The sequence below is a fragment of the Corvus cornix genome, chromosome 1 (genome assembly GCF_000738735.6).
Source record: "Corvus cornix cornix isolate S_Up_H32 chromosome 1, ASM73873v5, whole genome shotgun sequence".
NCBI classification, from domain to species: domain Eukaryota; kingdom Metazoa; phylum Chordata; class Aves; order Passeriformes; family Corvidae; genus Corvus; species Corvus cornix.
Window position 1 is genome coordinate 42919472 of NC_046332.1, and position 19123 is coordinate 42938594.

Below are 19123 nucleotides of genomic sequence, written 5' to 3' on the forward strand. Positions count from 1 at the left end.
CAGCTTAAAAACTAACAAGACTCTGACCTTGTTATAACAGAAACTTCCAGACAGTACTACTAAAGGGAATTAACTCACTATAGCCATGTTTAATGTAATAAATAAAACACATATAATTCCAGAATTTAGTGTTCCACAAGAGTGAAAGTCTTCTTCCTTCAGGTAGCTGGCTGAAACAAACTCCATTAAATATGCAGCTGCTTCTCCCAGCTCCACAGACCAGCCTCAACCAGGGCAGGACCACAAAGCATTCCACAGCTGTTCTCAATGCAGAGCTGGCTGAAATGGCATATGCTGTTCCTTTCAGTTTTACAATTTCCATATCATAATTAATAAGCTCACTTATACAGCAGAGCTCTGGACCACAAGCAACTACTTGTGACAAAGCTGATGAAGTAAATAAAGCTCCAGACGCTGCTTACCTTGTAACATAGACAGGGAGCTTTGTAGTTTTCACCAGCTCCCTTTTAAATAAAAAGACAATAAATACTACAAATATGGCAGAGAACAACTGGTTTTGGATATGCTGCTTATCCTACAAAGGCCAGAGTCCTGAACCCTGTAGTCTATGAACCATTGCGTTTAAAGCAAAAGTTACTGTAAAAGCAGTATCTTCAAATTCTACCCAACTTTGCAAGTCTTTCTTTGCTTGAGTAACACCCTTTAAAAAAAACCCCCAAACAATTAAATCACTTGGAGCTTTAAAGAAAAATTGCAGTAAATCATGACCATTTTTCACAGACATTACCGTGTCTCCCATGAGTTCTGCTTTCACAATCCTCGCTCCCAGTCTGTTCATCTCCTCTTCACTAAGGACCCGAGGCGGCTCATCCTTTGGTGATCTGTAAAACACCAGCTGCACTAAAGCCACAGAAAAACAGTGCAGTATTCACCTGTGTAATTAAGTATGATAAGCCTACTATACTAGTACACATGCTCCTATTGGCAAAATAATTGAAAATGATGTATTATAAAAATATATGCGGTCCAAAGTTGCCAAGGACTCTGAAACCAAAGCGCTTGAATAAAATTTTTATGAGGTTTGTTTCCTTTTACTTTTGAGATCAATTCAAATGAAAAACACTATCTATGAACATTTTCCCAGCATGAAAAAACAGTCAAGGGTCAGCAGCAGGTATAAGCAGAAAAACAGAAAGTTATTTCAATCCACTCTAATTCTTCTTTCTGGCTTTGGTCATGCTTTTACTTCTCAGCTCCTGCAAAATCAGACATTTCTGAGTTATTCTGTTTTCCAAATGGCCTTACCCCTCTTGAAAATTACTTGTTTTCTCATTTTATACCTGCTCACAGTACAATCCTTGCATCTGAATATGTTATGGCTGATACAGTAGAGTTTCCATGGAAAATTAACTGGTACCATTTTTAAAAATATTAAGTCCCCCCTAGAGAAGCCTCAGTTGGTAATAAAGACTATTGTATCTTAATTTTAATATTAAAAACTCAGCATGTGAGTTCTTATGGTATTTATTAAATAAGGACTCCAAGAAATCCTGCAAAGAGGCATCAAATAAGTTTGGCATTTGTTCGCTAACCCTAGGAAAGACCAGAACCGGCTAACTCTAAAATATCTAACAGAAAAGAGACATAAGAGTACAGTTATGATATTCATTCCTGCTGTTAGAGAGAATTCACTCACTAATTGATATGGTTAAACCCTGTAGGATTTGAAGAAATCAAATAGAGATTTATATTTGAAGAAAAGGGAAATCTTTGAAGATGGTATCATCTTTAACCATGAGATCTCCCCCGTCCTGCGAAAATTACCGAAGTTGCTTTTGATCATTTCAAGATGCTCAATCCAAACCCCCAAAACTCAACAGAATTTACTTCAATTTCATCCGAAACAAAACATTCAAAGATTAAGTTCTCACTTTTCCTTAAGCTATATCTTTCAAAGCAAGGCACACTATTCCAGTAAAGGGAACAAAAGGTGTTTATTAATTCATATAGGCTTTTTTGAAGTGGTGCTAGTGCTTGACTCATTCTCTGAACTTCTTGAGACTCGAGACATTGTTTTGATTTGCTTTTTAGCTTGTCTCAAATTAAACTCTGAAGCAGTCATATTATTAAGTGTGACTTCCAGCAAACACTAGCTGATGGACTTTTCCTCTGGGGAGATCCCTTGGACATCCAATCAGCACTTTTAATTAACCTGTGTCATAACTGTCCCAAACACTTTGATTTATAGGCTGAAGAAATGTCCTCTGTGCTTTAGAAAAGATAAAATTTAAAAGCTATACTTTCAGCATGAGAGATGAGGAACTGAACCAGCAACACCTATTAATTCAAGCCTTCACCTCAAAGATGATTTACTTTTTGTGACTGACAACACTTCTGAAAGAGTACCTTTATTACAAGTCTTGAAACTTTAAGAAGAAAAAGAAAGCAGCAGCTTAAAAATTACTCTCAACGGATAACTGTGGCACATATCCAAACCTGATATCTTCCAAAAGCCAGAATTTTCTACAAAATTCTACCAAAAAAAAAAAACAAGGACATCTGACTGAAGGAAACAGGAAAACAGGCTATTCACTATTTCAAACACACAGAATCTCAGGAGTTAAGAGTCATCTTAGAAGAACCTGGAAATAAGTTATATCAGTAAGCAGAGGCTATATGGTTTTGCAGGCCTAAGTAATCCCCACTTTACTAGTAAGTCAGCTTAGTAATTGCATTGGCTAAGAAATATGATTAAAATATCAAAGAAGATGCACAATTGGGTTTAACAGTACCAGAACAGAAAACACATGTGAAAGAAAATACCAGCTGAACAGTTTCTATGTCTAGTTCTCTTCTGTGAGGAAAAGAATAATCTTTTCTATCATAGTAATTGAATTCTTTGAACTTGAATAAGCAGACCACTTCCGCACACAATCTCATTTCCCAAAATTTGCAGCTTTGTCCGGTTACAATTAGCATTGCGCTTAGTAAAAGTGGCAGTTTAAAAAAAAGGTACGGTTTTTGTACCTGCAATTAAAAAAAGAGAATCACCATTATTTCACCAAAAAAAAAAAACCAAACTGAAAAAGAGTAGCTGCTTCTTTCAAGAAAACAATACTGAGGCAATGGTATCTACTCCATAATTACACATTCTGCTAGGTCTGGCTGGATGGGATGGAATTTATTTCTTCCACAGCAATGTGGTGGTACATTTTCTTCCACACTGTGCCTAGCCCTCCCCGTCCCAGGCCACTCTGCAATCCCAGGAATTCCCCTTATGCTTTGGCCTTTGTAGGCTAACGAGTTGGGCAGTAAAATATCCCTTGACTGTAGCAGAAACTCTAGCCTGGCTAAGGTGGGAGCACACTGCCTGCACCTGGAACTCCTGGTGCCTGCCACGGTGGGGAACAAATGCAGAAATAATCAGTCAGCCCCTGGCAGCCTCTGAAAATTATTCCCCTGAAGCGCAGCCTAAGTGGAATAGTACCATTCCCACTGAAATCTTCTAAATTCCAGTGACTGAGCCAGACTGTGGCCAGGATGGAAATTTACTGATGACTGAAGCCCAGCATGTGGTGACCCCAGAAAGAGCGGTGCTTTGTGAGGCCCTCTGAGCTCTCCTAGACCAAAGTGGGCTGTGCCAGCATCACACTGAGTGGGACACCTCTAAGAACACACCAATTCCCCAGTTTGCAAGGATTAGAGCACCATCACAGAAAGCTGAAAAGGGGGCCTGGGCTGAAACCCTCCACTCCTTGAGACTCAACTCCTGCTCGTTGATAAATTCCAATACATTTGAAGTATTTCACTGAACTCAAGAGGAACTCTTAACAGGCATTTTTTATATATTCACATACATATATTTTTATACGTTTACACACATCTATCCCTATATATCTCTTTTTGTCCATGTGCAAGCATGTGTGAATTAAGATACCTTACAGCGAGTATGAATGTTACAATCTCAGATCTATAATTGTCACTCTTGTGATTGTAGTAAATCCTATTGACTCACTATGCAAATGTTAAATTAGTCAATAATTAAGTACTGATAAAACCTTGTGATTCATCTTAAAACTGTAAATAAAGTTCAGACTGCTGCTATATCAGAAGCCATGTAAAAATTTCACCTGTGGTGAACTAACACTTTTACAACATCATACTGAGATCACCTCTTTCTGATACCTTGGACAGTGGTTCTTCAGGTGATCCTAATTAATTACAGATGTAATCCTTGAGATATAAACTGTTGATCAAGTCTGAGACAAAGATTGACCTAGCCACACCTAAGCTACACCCGGAGTTTAGAAAGCAAGGGTCCACTCAGAACCTTGTGACTCAATGGAAGGGTCCCCCTCACCCTTTTGTGTCTTCAGACTCTGCGTAAAACACTCTAAATCAATTTTAACTCAGTTTTCCTTTAGATGTTTCATCCATGTAGTAAATAATAGAGTGAACCTTACCACCAAACTTGGTTAAGTCTCATTTTTATGACTTTTATAGATTTATATTAAAACCACTTTTGCTAATACCTTAGATGGTGACTCTTTGAGCAACTCTAAACCACTCATTTGTGACCAGCAGCCCCTATGGTGCTGTGCTTTGGATTTCTCTGGAGACAGTCCTGATAACACACCAGTGTTTTGGCTGTTGCTGAACAGTGCTTACACAGCCTCAAGGCTTTCTTGGTTCTCACTGTGCACCCCCAGCAAGCAGGCTGGAGGGCGGAGAGGCTTTGGGAGGGCTCACAGCCAGGACAGTCAAACTGGTCAAAGGGCTAGCCCATGCTACATAACATCATGCCCAGCAAAAAAAACCTGGAGAGAGCAGTCTTTCCAAAGTAGCTGCTGCTCAAAGACTGGTTGGGCATCAGTCTGCTCATGGGAGCTGGAGAGTGACTGACTACCTTTGCATCACATGTTGTTCCTTTCCTTCACTCGTTAAATTGCCTTTATCCAATAATGAGTTTTTCTCCCTTTTGCTCTTCTGGTTTCCCTCTGCAGGAGTGAGAATGAGCAAGCAGCTGGGACATGCTTAGCTGCTTGCTGGGCTCAACACACCACACACACAAAGCAACAACCAGCTCCACACCTTCTGCCCCATCCCCATTCACACCCCACAAAGGAAGGTGGAAAACAACTGTGGATTGTTCAGACCTTGTACCTGAACAAAGTCATGAACAATCCAAGACTCAAGAGGTGAGGAAGTCTCATAGGCTTCACTTCAGACACACCATGGATTATTCTAACCAGAAGTTTACAAAGTGCATTTAACTGGTAAACCCCAGGCACTTCAGTGCAATAACTATTGGGGCAATACATAGGAGAAGAAAAAGAATCACTAAATTTGAATGTCTAATAATGTCTCATGCATCAAAGTTTTAATGCTATCAGATCATTTCTTCAGAGTAACTAAAACAACTGTAAAAATATACTTCTTATTTTCCAGCAAAACAGCACCTAGGCAAACAATAAAATAAACAACAAAACAAGACATGACAAACACTTAGGAATGGGACTTTCCATAGTGTGTACAAACTAGTCATACCCGATTTTGGAACTATTCCTGCCATGACATATACTCAAGCTCATGCTTTAAAAAAAGAAATAGATTAAGTGGACATCATGCAAATAATTTATACTTTTGCTATCAATGAAAATTTAAATTTAATTGGCTTCCACCAAAGTGCAAGTGAAAGCTGGAAAAAATACCCAACATACAAAATATAAAAAACTGTATAGACTAAGATGCTTGTTTCTGGTTAGCCATGCAGTACTGATTAATGTACACTTTTTCTTTGGAAATACACATTGAGATATATAAGTAGTACATGTAGGAACAATTATAAATAAAATAAATACTTCATAACCCCACTATAAGAAGTTTTTTCTGCAAATAACTGACATAAGCATGTAAGAAAGGAGTTATATTTGATCATATTTTATCAAATGCTTTTTTCAATCAAACCATATCATTCTTCTTACATACTCCAACCAAGAATATTTACTTGTTCAGCGTTCCCAAGCAATTAAATAAAATCTGACTCTAAAATATTTTTGCACATGCCTACAAATTATTGGAAAGATATGAAAGAAAGGATTCATACTAATAACCACACTAGTCAAATCACTGGAAGAGCCAGCAAGTTGCTAATACTGGAGAACAGGAGGCCTTGAGCAGAGCAAAAGGTCAGTTCTCCACAACTTAGTTGTCTGACCACCTCTCTGCTGTCTCTCACAAAAGCCAATCACAGAAAATTAAATTGCTGCTGCCTATTAAGTGTGTGTTTCCCTTCCACTCCTATTAATGCTTCCTCTTCACCATAGAAAATACACTTTCTAATCAATACCTTCTACTGTTTTTCATATGCTACTACTTTAGCATATGAGCTCATCTCACAAGTGGCAAACCTATCCCTGCTGTATTAATTATTCCAGTTTTTAGTCAGCATTTCCTAACATTTCAAGATTGCATTTTATAAATTCAATGATTGTTAAGATATTTTGCAGGGTTTTTTGCCTAAGAGGCCAATTTTACTGCAGCGTGAACTAACATTAGAAGCAGAAAATAACCTATCATCAGCAATTCTCAAATCTGCTGAGGAGATAGGTCAGGTAGGGGATGTTCACTACTTCTGCTTAACTTCTTCCAGCTGCCCTTAGCTGGAGTCTGACTCCTACAAACTGAAGAGATGTGGTATGATCAGTGCTTATACTGTCAAAAACAAGACAGAGCTTCTGTTACATTTTGCCATGAAAAATACAGCAAATAAAAACCAAGTAAAGATGTTCATAAAATACCTAGAGGATGATGTTTTACTGTCAGATAAAATCTGTTTCTTCTCAGAGGTATTGCTTGTGTGCTCCTGTCGTGACCTCTCTTTTTCGTCACTTGGAGCTCTTTTCCAGCTTTTGTCATCAATTTGTTCCCTAGTACCTGATGATTTTTGATCAGGTATTAATTTCTCATTGCTATCTTCTGTGTGTGTTCTGGTCCACAGTGCAGTATCCTCACCAGGTTTCTGGAAACGGCTGCTCAAGGAGCTATGAGCTGACAGATTGGAAGAGGAGTGCTGGGACTTGGAGTCTCTGGGTGCACTGTAAGGTGATAAATCATCTTCAGAGGGTTTCAAAAATTTGTGTTTCATGTTGCTTAGAGATGAACTCTTTTCCTGATTTCGTTTTTCACTGGAGTATTTTTCTGCTTTGGAGCTGTAGCCCCTTAATACTGAGTCCATTCTACTGTGTCCACGTTCCTGGTCTGCTCTTGATGCATCTCTTTTGTAACCCTTGTCTTCCTGTGCCCACCCCTTGCCATACTTCTCCCAATAGCTCCCAAATGTGTTTCTGTTTTTACCATCTTCATCTCGGGCCGCTTTTTCAATATGCTGTTCTTTCCTCTCTTTCTTCTCTTTCTCACTTTCTGAATAGTCAGTCTTCTTCCATCTTCCACTTCTATGATAATTTTCCGTTTTGGATGCAGCTTTTTCAGCTTCTTCTAATCGTGACTGAAATACCTCCACTGACTAAAGGAAAGAATAAAAAAGTCATACCACTTTTAAGGCCTTGGGGTATTGTGTAAGTATTTTAAATCTGCTATAGGATCCCATATATTAAAAACATTTAATAAGAAAAATATATTAAAGGCTGGGTAGCTTTAAACCCTTCATCACTTGAGAGAAGCTTCAGAGGCTGTTTTTTCCTGCTTCTTTTCACATGTCTTAGACTACACATTAAGTACTTGTGCCTTTATATGAAAGTAACCTTTTCCAAGCATCTATTAGTATGAAGAAAATTTAACTGAAGATCCTTACCCCATATCTCTCAGCTACAATTTCCTCAAAATTTCGTTTCTCTCTCTCAGCCTGCTCCTTCATCCTTTGGTATGATTTTCGCAGCCAACTTAATCCAGCATCTTCTACCACTGTAACTAAAGTAGAAAACAATGAGAGATTGTAGTTTCACATCTCAAGTAATTATTCCTATTTATCCTTACTCTGTATGTGACATTAAAGCTTCACCTAAACTTATTGCAAAAATTGAAGGAGTGCAAAAGAAAAACAGACTTAATATACAAATACAATCACATATTTTCATTAGTTAATGCCGGTTATACCTCAGCAATCCACTGATTTAATTTAAGCTTCTCTAGTTTATCATAGAACACAAGAAGTTTCCAAGACAGGAGTGGCAGATGAGAAGTTGTAGAGTTTCTTTATGACATTAAAGAACCTTCCTGTTGTTTCCATCTGTGTCCATCCTCGGGCATACCCCTTACACACAAACAAGTGAACTGCCTTTCTCAGAAATTGAATGAGTAACCTACTGTTTCCCATGTGAGAAGCTAGCAGAGGTCCTACCATTCTGAACACACACTTGCTGATGCCTGTCATCTCTTACAGATCGCTGATCTCTGTGACTCCCAAAAGTGGGCATGAGGCTAATGGTTTCTGGGACAGACTTTCCACAGGGAAAGGCTCTCAAAAAGCCACAGACCCCACTCTTTCCTGCTGACAGAATACAAAGACCCTTCTTATCACATAATAAATGTTTCATGACATTACGAAAAAGCTTTTTATTACTGTGTTTGCTGGAAATGGGCAGGATAACCCAGGGTAAGGAAAAAAGTGAAAAGGCTAGAGAAATAATATTTTTCACAAACTGCATCTGTAATGTACTTCATTTTGATGTGACTCAGCCTTCTGTGGGTGAATACTTTAAAACTATAATTTGTGCAATGGAATGAAAGGAACCAAATTAATTGACAACAATTTATCTTGTCTTGGTTAAATCATGCTTTTCTTTAATTAGTTCAAAATGGAGAATTTCTGTAAGGATATTGAAGGTCAAACTACTCAAGATTAAAAACCAGTGAAGAGAAATTCTGCAAAACAATGTACTATGATACTAACCCAATATTCACTATGGAATTTTCATCCAAATTTTACTTTATTACATATATTAATACATATATTATTCATAACTCTGTTACAACAATACGAAGAGTAATTTGTTAGCAACACAGAGAACAGAAACTAGAGACAGAAATTTAAGATTATTACTAAAAGTTGCTGTTTACCTTTCTTAACTGAAGTTTCTTCATCCTTCTCTGGTGGCAAACCTGTACCACCGTCTTTCCAATAGGGATTGAGTTCTCTCTCAGACAGCATGGCCTAAACCAGAAATAATTTTAATGTGTGCATAGCATATGGTTCATATTTTATAGAATATCTGATAAATTTTGAAAGACTTGTGTGTGAAGTCTGTATTATATTGTCAATTCATCACCACCACTTTCATGGCCTAAGCACCTGTTGTACACACTGTTTTGGGGACCAAAGGAAAAGCAGACACTCTGGTGTAGAAAACACAGGAGGTATAAACCTGCATGGACAGCAAGTAGTTGGGTGGGAGAGTCTATAGAAATCATACTTTCCTAGGATTAAGAACACATATAAATTGTCATTAACCATTTAATACATGCTGACATTCTAGTGATTTAAGATGTCCACATTAAACGGTCCTCCAACACCTCTGAAATAACATTCAGGAAAAAAAAATCATGCGGAGAAAAAAATGTTTGAAGTATTAATCCCTTGTCAAAAGACAATAACCAAGGCTCTGCATACTACACAAGAACAGTGATCCAGGTCAACCTGGTTCCCAGACACAACACAGCCAACTGGAAAACCTAATAGCAACAAACAGCCCACTGTGAGGTATGAGGACAAGGAAATATTAGCTAGTGATCAGTAATTATCTTTTCAGATCAGACTACTACATTGCATCTAAGGAAGTGAATGAACAAATGAAGGAGCCATCAACTGTATGTAAACAGAATTAATTCAATGACAGCAACCCCTTCTCCAGCCAGACCCTGAGTCACTCCTGTGTTCACCAACAACTGAAACATGAAAGGCACAACAATTGCTCTGAGTTCTTTCTTTAGGAAAAAACAAGCCTCAGCACCATACACTTTAACACAGTAACTTAAGTGAACTTTATCACACGAACCAATGGTGCTCCTTTTACACACCACAGAGAAGGCCAGACCAACAGCCTGTCATTGTTACTAACAGAACTTAGTACTAACAAAAGTAACTTTCTCCTTACCTAGAAGATAGTTAAAAGGCTTTTCTCCACAAGATAAGCCTGAAGTATGAAACCTTCCATCCAAGCACCAATTTAATTAAATTCATTACCACTTTACCAATTATCAGGCATTAGTTTTAATAATAAAGACTTACATATTCGAACCAATTTATTAGTTTATACATGACACAAAATTTAGTAAAATGCAGATAAAAATTAAGATATTAATTCCTCCTACCTGCTGAAGTTCTTGAGCTTTCTGTCGTTCCAATACTTTTTCTTTGTGTCTTTCACCTTTGACAGCTGCTACTGATGTTGTTTTCAATGACATGAAGTTTAAATTCATCCATTCTTCTCTCTTTAAAATAAACACAAAGAATTAGTGTTCATAATTCCAACAAAAACATGGCTTATGTACAAACCAAACCAGTGCAACTACTGACAAATGTTGCTGACAATAAACAGTATAGGTTCTACAAACGCATATGAAATACTTCAGTGAAAAGCAAACATGATTTTAAGAACCCTAATCTTCCAGTTTTTTAATACTCAAACAGATTTTGTGTCTCCCTGTAATATGAAATACATATTTACAATGGTATTTAAGACATTAGTAAACATGCAGATTGTACAGAATGCTAATTATTAGTATAAACAAATACTGTACAAATCATTTTGCTAATTCTAATCTCATGATCTCTTACATTTCTTCTGCTGTATAGAAAATCTGTGATCAGTACCTGAGCATAGTTCATACCTCAGATATCCAGGCACTAACTGCACTCTCATATTCAACAGTTCCACATCTAAATTCTGTGAACTCTACCCACAACAACAGCTAGAAAACTGCACCTACAAAACCTAAGCCAGAGCAAGGAGATCTTAAAAATGAGGACTAGTCTAAAGAAAAGCAGCACATTAAAAGCCTAGATATATCTACTACCTTTATACAGGTAAAACCTGAAGCCTCAAAAGCAAGCAGTGACATACACATTGTAAGCAATTACTCTATAAAGACAAGTATTTGGAGCAATTCTGTAATTCTAGTATGGCAACCAAAATGACAAGATTACATCTATTCTGAAACATGTCCTTGCAGAAGAATCTTCCTATCTTCAACAGAGTTCAAGTCTGAGTTGTCAATCTGAACAGATGCTATATGTCACTTTCTCTCTGTTACTTAAAAATTATGTTAGGCAACATGCCAGAGAATTTCAGAGGTGAAACACAACATTCAATTTCTCAGATCTCCTCCAAGAAAGAGAAGGAACTGAAAAATTATCTATCTTCAAGTGATTCAATAATATCTATGTCCAAATCAGCAAGCTATCTGCATCAACAAATGTGGATGTGCACGGGACCTCTGGCAGTCATCTGGTCCAAACCCCCACTCAAGCAGGGTCACCTAGGGCCAGTTGCCCAGGATCATGTCCAGATGGCTTGTAAATATATGCAGGGATGGAGATTCCACAACCTCTCCAGGTAACGTGAGCCAGTGCCTGATCACCCTTGTGATAAAACAATGTTTCCTGATGTTCAGAAGCAACATCCTGTAATTCCTGCTCATTGCCTCTGGTTCTGTCTCTGGGCACTACTGAAAAAAGCCTGACTCTGTCTTCTATTTAGGCTTCAAATCTGTGGTTTGGAGATTTTTGTTTCTGTCTTTCCTTTTTTTTTTTAAGTAAGCACTCTGGACTAGTCCAAGATGGGTCACATAGAGCACCTTAGGTGTGCTTTGAGAACACTTCTTCTAATTTAGTTTAATCCAACAGGATATGGATTTATGTGCTCCAAGAGCTCTTCATTACGTGGGACAAAAAACATAATGTAGGGATGACCATGAAATTTCTGTCAAAAGCACATTCTTTATCCAAAACCACACAAGCCTAGGAAACACATCATACAAAAACAACGCTTGAAAACAAAATGGTTTTGCAGTATAAATTATCAAGACATTACTTCATACTTTATACTTTTCCAAGATAGAATTGAGAGACCCTTTTTATTTCTCCTAACAAGATGTACAAATTCAGAATGAAAAGCAGGGACATTTTTCAGAAGAAAAAAATTGAGACACTAAATTAAAAATCATTTTCACATGACTAAGGATATCATGGTATATGGCTACACTTGTTTCTAAAATCACCACAGTTCATTTCAGTACTACATTACAGTATTACATTTTCTAGAATAAATACTGCTCACTGAGCTCAGAATTCACCTAGGAAGACCAAAAGAGGCACTGATGTCATAAGTACTATTGCTGAAAAGTTCTACATCTCTCTTTCTTGTATCTGTTTAAGCACCATAGAGGCAAAAATTTATTCAATCATAGAACAGCCACCAAAATTATGAAGAAAAAAGTAACATGTCTAGTCGAGACCTTTAAGATGATCTCTTCAAGAAAATCAAGCTAACTTGTTAGAGCCTCAAAACCTGATAGAAGGAATTGGTGCAGGGCAACATTAAGAGTAGTGCCTTGTTAAACACTAAGGATTATTAGGTAGAGAAGTCTTCCAATCAATGAAAAGTAGCATTTACCCAGCTAAACAAAGACATTTGTCTGTAAAATAGGTTTTGCTCAACACCCTGCAAAAGAGCTCCCAAGAAACCTAAGCACGTTTCACAAACTTTTATCTCTGGAGTAGCTGTGAGCCTGCTCACCTGCAGGGAAGGCTCTTTTGCAGCATCTGGTTGCTTGTTGATCTTCCAAGCCTTTTCTGTGTCATCTGACTGTGACACATTTGACTCAACCCATTCAACTGAAGAATCCTAAAAAGAGAGTTTAATGTAAAGAATAAAAATAATACCTTAACACCCTACTTGATAACATGCAATACTTAAAATTATATTGATAATTAAAATAAATGCTGATTAGCATTATTAATATAATACTGTTTAATATTTAAAAATACTGATAATAAAACCAGAATATTGATATTCCCACAGAAGATTGTTTCTTCATGATCCGAACACTCCACCACACTTCATGAGCACATCACAGTATGCAACACTAGCTCATACTGGCAGTTTATGTGCATAACTCTGCTAAAATGAAAACCAATTGCGTTTATGACATAACAAAAACAAAATTTTAAAAAATCTAAATTCATTACTAAGTATGTTTCTCATTTAAAAAGGGGCACAGCACAATATGAAGCACGGTACATACTATTGCCTGCTATTTCTGTATCTAGCTTCCTACACTTGCATTTGCAAACAGTGTACTCACATTTTTCACTTGAAGCCAATAGGACTGCATTGAACAGAGTTTCTTTGTTATTTACATGAACCTGTCTTAGGAGTAACAGAGTTTGGATGGAAGTTACAGCCAGGACTGTGTTGTATCCTAGGAGTCCCTGTTGTGATCTGAAGGGTTTTGGTTACTCCCATGGAGAATGTGGGACATTTGTGCCTTTGGTTACTTCCCACACTGGTATTATAGTTCATCTCTGATATCAATCCCTGAGAAATAAATCTCATTATAATGCACGTTCCTTCAGTCCATAAAAGCAACTCTCTGAAAATTCAAAGTAACAGTGCCACCTGACCCGCACCAAAAATGCTGGGAAGATGTTTTCCACAATGTGGCCAGAAGGCAGCAACCAGATTTCAAATGCAGTCTCTGCACTGTTTTGCCAGAGTGCCCTTCCATGTGAAGGCATATCCTTACAGATCAAATGTACAAGTCCTTCAGACCCATGTTCAACTCCCATGTTGTTGGGAGTGTCCATGGTTGAACATCTGTGGGAAAAGGCAGAAGTAATTCGTGCTTAAAATCAAAGTCAAGTGTTTGCAATTTTAGACACCTCTTTCTATCATATACCACAGACTATGGGGTACCTAGGAAACTTTCCTCTCTCTACCAGAATGAGGATTTTGTTTTTCATTTTCTCTCTGCTGAAAAACTATAAATCCCTTATAGTTCCTAATGAGTGGATTCAATATTATAAAATTCACAAGCACTCACATAACGGCCTATTTTAAATTGATTAAATACTCAGTATATTAGAACTGACAAATTTTGCCACAATTTTTCCCAATAGAAAATGATGAGACTAAGCCTAAATTTTACTAACCATGTGCATCTACAGGGACTAAAATGGCTCAAGTTCTAAGACTGTAATTTGAATTATTTTAAAATTTCTTACTTACTGAAGAACTATCAAGTAAGTCATCCTTCTTTTCAGATTTTTGTTTCTTACTTTTCTTCTTTTCTTTCTTAGCTTTTTTGGAATGTTTATCCTTTTTCTTTTTCTTCTGCACAGAATGTTCCTACAAGTAAATGTTTGTGAATGAGATCCAGTAGACCAAATCACCCATATACAAAAAAAATCATCAAAACCTACTTACCAAACCACACTGAAAAAAGGTAAAACACACATAACTACCTTTTACTACCCTTTCTCTCTTCTATGAAGGGAGGGGTGAGCTGGGGTGGGGTGCTGGGGCAGGGACAGCATACCTTGCATCAATAATCAATTTTTCTTGCCCTCTCAATATTTTTTTCACTGGAACTAAGGCACTATAACTATACAGATAGTATCTACTACACTACATTTACTTTGGTCAAACCTGTTTCTTCAGATATCACTACATTATCAATTCACATCCTTCTCTTGCTGAAATACCTGCACACTAACAGCGTGTGATTATTCAGAGGCTCCATTAAGGTTTCTCCAGTGAATGACCACAAATGAGACTGCTATGAAGCCTTGAATCCTCCAGATTTCTTCCCATGGAACTATTATTGTCTGATAGCACTTGCTCATCTGCATTTGGTAGAAATTAACACTGGAATTGAATGACAAAATTTCTTCCTCATGGTGAGTAAAAGATTATTACTACCTTAAAAAAAGCTAATATCAAAGCATGAATGAACCAGAAAATGGGATGCTTTTAAGGATCACCTTAAAGCCCTCAGTCTTCTGTTCATATAAACTTGCTGTAAAGGTAACAATCTAATTCAATGATTTACAATTCTATCACTTTTTCCAGTTGTTCCATACGTTCACTCACATCAGCAGGCATCCATGTATCTTCACCTCCCCGATCCTTTAGCAGCTTGCAACTCTCCTTCTTTTCATAATTAATTTTGGCCTAAGATGAACAGAGAAGAAAAATAACCAGGTGGAGCTCAGTAGCATTTCCTTACAGACACACCTCTGCAAGCCACACTGACACAACCATACACAATGTTGAGAACTGCAGTTCAGGCTTCAGAATGTTCCTCCCTTTCTGGCTATGGAGATAAAACTAGAAATACTTTTACTGCTTCTTCTGAAAAAATAACCATCACTGTAAACAGTTTCAATACCTAAAAAGGATTTTTATAAGCCACATCAATAAAATAATTATTTTTTCAGCCTCTGAAGTTCACTCTATTTTAAGCATAAATACGACTTTTGGAAGCAAGTTTACTGAAGTATAACTTGTCCTTAGGAAATTCTTTATCCCATCTATCATATGCCATATATCACCATACCCTGATTGAACAGGAGGAAAGTTATTTTATATTATAACAACCCTAATTTTGTGTTAGATAAGTCTTGCAAATTTTAACGTGCCTTTGGGTTTTTGTTTATTTGAGGGGTTTCTCTTAAAATAACTAAAATCAAAACAAAAAGGTAGAGTTTGGAATTTTTATCCTTAAACACCAACTTTTACCAGAAAGTGTTGTCAAACATAAGCCAAGAGAACACATACAAGTTTTAAAAAGACCAATATTTAAAACAAGCAAATAAAAAACTCTCAGGAGATTAGACAGCAGTTGAGGTCTTTCCTCCTAGTCACCTATCAGCTCTCCAGATCCAAGCCTGTTCCCTGCACCAGACAGTAACCTCCCTACCACAGGCCAGTTTCTCTTTTTTTGATATAGCCAAGAAGGAAATCTGCAGCTTTTGTCCTGACAGAAAACAATGCTTGCAGGAAGATGACCAATACACTATAAGGGTTCAAAGAACAGAAATATATGCTAAAAAAATAAGAAAAATAAGATTAAAAGAGGTTTTTTTTAAAGTGCTAACTCACAAGATAGGACTGCTGTTGTGTTTTTGAACATTGGCATCAGCATATTGAAAGCGGCACAACACAAAGAACTCAAAAAAAAAAACCCTACACATCTGTGCCCAAACAAAACACTCTTTTAAACCTTCATTGTCTACTTTCTCAGAAGCTCCAGGTGAAAAACTTTCCAATGCACTTAAATGCAAGCAAAGCAAGGCTGCTACCCAGACTTCTTGATTTTAAACAAAGGAATATTGTAAAACAAACAAAAAATAGTATAAATCAGCTTGAATAAAGAGGCCAAGACTGAGACTTCCATCTAGAATGAAGCTGACAGTCTACAAAGGTGAATGCTACCTCTTAAAATTCAAAAGGCAGGCATAAAGAAAGAATGAGTTAAGAATACATTCAGACACCTATTCCAGTATCAAAACATTTTCCAGTTTATAAGTAAACAAAGCAACAAAAGAATGAGCAGGACTACAATTCAGTGAGAGTGAAATAGCTGTTAAGCACAACATAGCATCACCAAAACCACCCAGGACTCCAAAAAATTCAGGTGTGTTTCCTGCTACCCCTTCATGATCCAGAGAGGTAACCCTGGCCACCCTAAGACATCTAGGACAACACCCTTGAAAATTCATGCAGAAATCACTGATTTATACATTCTCTTCTAGACCATATAGACAATGATGGCCCTTTTGTCTTAAAAATATGTTCATCTGAGTAAAAGTAAACATGCCACATTTTTGAACAAGTGAAGGATAATAACCTCAGCTATGCAACTCACAAAACGTCTACAAGCCACAGACTCCAAACTTAAGCTTATAACTGGACAGAGATGAAACACTGGATATAAAGGGAACCTGAATACAGTTCTAAATGGAAAAAAAATTTTTAAAAAACCAAATCATACTCCGTTTGCTCCACAAGGAAACACAAAACAAGTTGCCAAGATGTAGATTGGAAAAAAAGACAGGCTTTCCCTATATACCATTTCTCTTTTGGTTGAGAAAGAACTGCAGCTGGAGTCAACAGCTCCCTTCCACCCCTTTTGCAGCTCTCAGGCACATAAATCTATAAATGCCACAAATAAAAGTCACTCAAGATCAACTTGTCACCATGTCTTCATTGTATATGCTCTCTGCCTGTCATGGAAGATTTAGCCTCTTATAATTTCCTATAATGACAAGTATATTTTAAATAACATTACTATTTTCTTCATGCTACCAAAGTGACAAATAAACATTGAATAAAATTAGGTTAATGTTACAAATAAGGTACAAAAGGAGCTTTTATACTTTTTATTAGATCCAAAAATAAACAGAAAAAATGAAGGCAAGTATTTAAGTAATTGAGATATATGATCCTGATGAAAGAGGTGGATCATCAGTTTGGCTGAAGTACACAAATACTCATTTAGAACACAGGTTGACTAGAAATCATCATCAGACTATAGATTGCTGTCTCCTGAATACTGAACGAAACAGGACTGGGCAAGGCGAATGTGTAGTGGCAGACTGACCACCAGGCTGTTAGAAAGAGAGACAGAAACAAAAGCATCAGGTGAAAGTTTGTGTCGCCTAGACAAAGATACAAAATATAGAAGATTCTTAAGAACATAGCTATGCAAACTCAAAAAAAAAAAAAAAAGCTGCCTAAAGATCTAAAAATATGGAAGTTATAATTTCACCTAAAATATCATTTTAACACAAGACTAGAAAGTTAGCAGCAATACCCTCTAAATCTTTCTACCTCTAAAATCTAGCTCCCTCAAATTAGAATATTCATTTCTTATTGTTCGTGATGCTTTCCCCTCATATACACACAATTACTTCAAGTGGAAGTGAGGCGGAAAATCTGCCTACACTACTTTATTAGCTTCAAAACTTACCTTTATATTCTACTTTTCTTTTCAAAAGCTGCAGGGCTTACTAGGATGTCATAAAATGTAAAAAATAAAAAAAAAACCTAATTAATTTCCCTGTCAGGCTTACCATTCTATCTATGAGGACCAACTCTAATAGTTTCACATCTGTCAACACACAGGAGTCCAAGCATTTAATTCACATTAAGGTTCATTAATACTTTTCATACCACAGGAATATCCAATAATTTATACTTTCCCCTTTACAAATGAGGTACATTTTAGGTCACCACAGCAATATTTTTAAGTTTTTTCTCCATAAATACAGGATGATTCTGAAATACCCCTCTTTCAAAAGTAATGCATTAATTATGCAAACGCCTGTGCATGTACACATGAACACATTATGAGCAACAACCTGTCAAGGAGGGCAAGCATCATGCTACACTACGCGCTTCCGCAACACCCTAATAAAATTGCTCATGGTCTCCTTTGCTACAAAAACAAGGTGAAGTCTAAGGCAGGCAAGGCACTCTGCAAGCTCTGTTGATAAGATGCTATAAAAACCATAATTATTCTACAGCACTATGTCAGCATTTTTTGCCATGGTTGAAGAGAGCCACATTTTGCAGTCTTTAGCACGTAGGCGAAAGGGTTTTGAATTTCACAGATCCATCTGAATGTGGGAGGAAACCAAGTTCAAGGAAAGTGCTTTCTGGTTTTCATCAAGCAGGTCATTAAGGCCAGCCCGCCCAGTAGCTGACAACACTATCTACTAAATGAAGACTAAAATTTGCTCCAAAGCAGCCTGTAACACACTGCAGTTGCAAAACCCAAAAGCTATAAAAATTACATCATGCCACACCAGGAGGAAGCAGGAAAGATCAAAGACACTGCCAACAGCCAAGTTAGAGGTCACACAATAAATGGAGCTTGTTACACAGCAGTCCCTCAGGGATGTCCAGAAGGGATGGAGGGATGTCACCTAGGGCTAAAAATTCACTCCCCAGCTCACAGAAACCCTGACCAACTCTCTTTCCTGACCTCAACTCTATTTACTATTCCAGTTCTCACCAAGGCCAGGGGAAGTTTTCTACAGCACTACAAAGGCCTTGCAATTTTCCACCTATAACTGCGGTCAACCTCTAGTTCTTCAAATGATAATCACCACGATTCAATAGTCAACTTCTTCAGCCAA

At 37.2% G+C, this 19123-nt stretch overlaps 1 protein-coding gene across 2 annotated transcripts in view; it reads right to left on the reverse strand.

Annotated features, from left to right (window-relative positions):
* CWF19L2 (CWF19 like cell cycle control factor 2) overlaps window positions 1-19123 on the reverse strand; it is a 68629-nt gene that overhangs the window by 40380 nt on the left and 9126 nt on the right. For both annotated transcript variants that reach the window (XM_039564329.1, XM_010400576.4), the window contains exons 2-9: window positions 15072-15152; window positions 14208-14327; window positions 12717-12824; window positions 10291-10410; window positions 9040-9133; window positions 7775-7890; window positions 6762-7486; window positions 749-842 (exon numbers count right to left, since the gene is read on the reverse strand). In XM_039564329.1, the coding sequence (XP_039420263.1) occupies window positions 749-842; window positions 6762-7486; window positions 7775-7890; window positions 9040-9133; window positions 10291-10410; window positions 12717-12824; window positions 14208-14327; window positions 15072-15152 (1458 nt within the window). The remainder of the gene's footprint in view (window positions 1-748; window positions 843-6761; window positions 7487-7774; window positions 7891-9039; window positions 9134-10290; window positions 10411-12716; window positions 12825-14207; window positions 14328-15071; window positions 15153-19123) is intronic.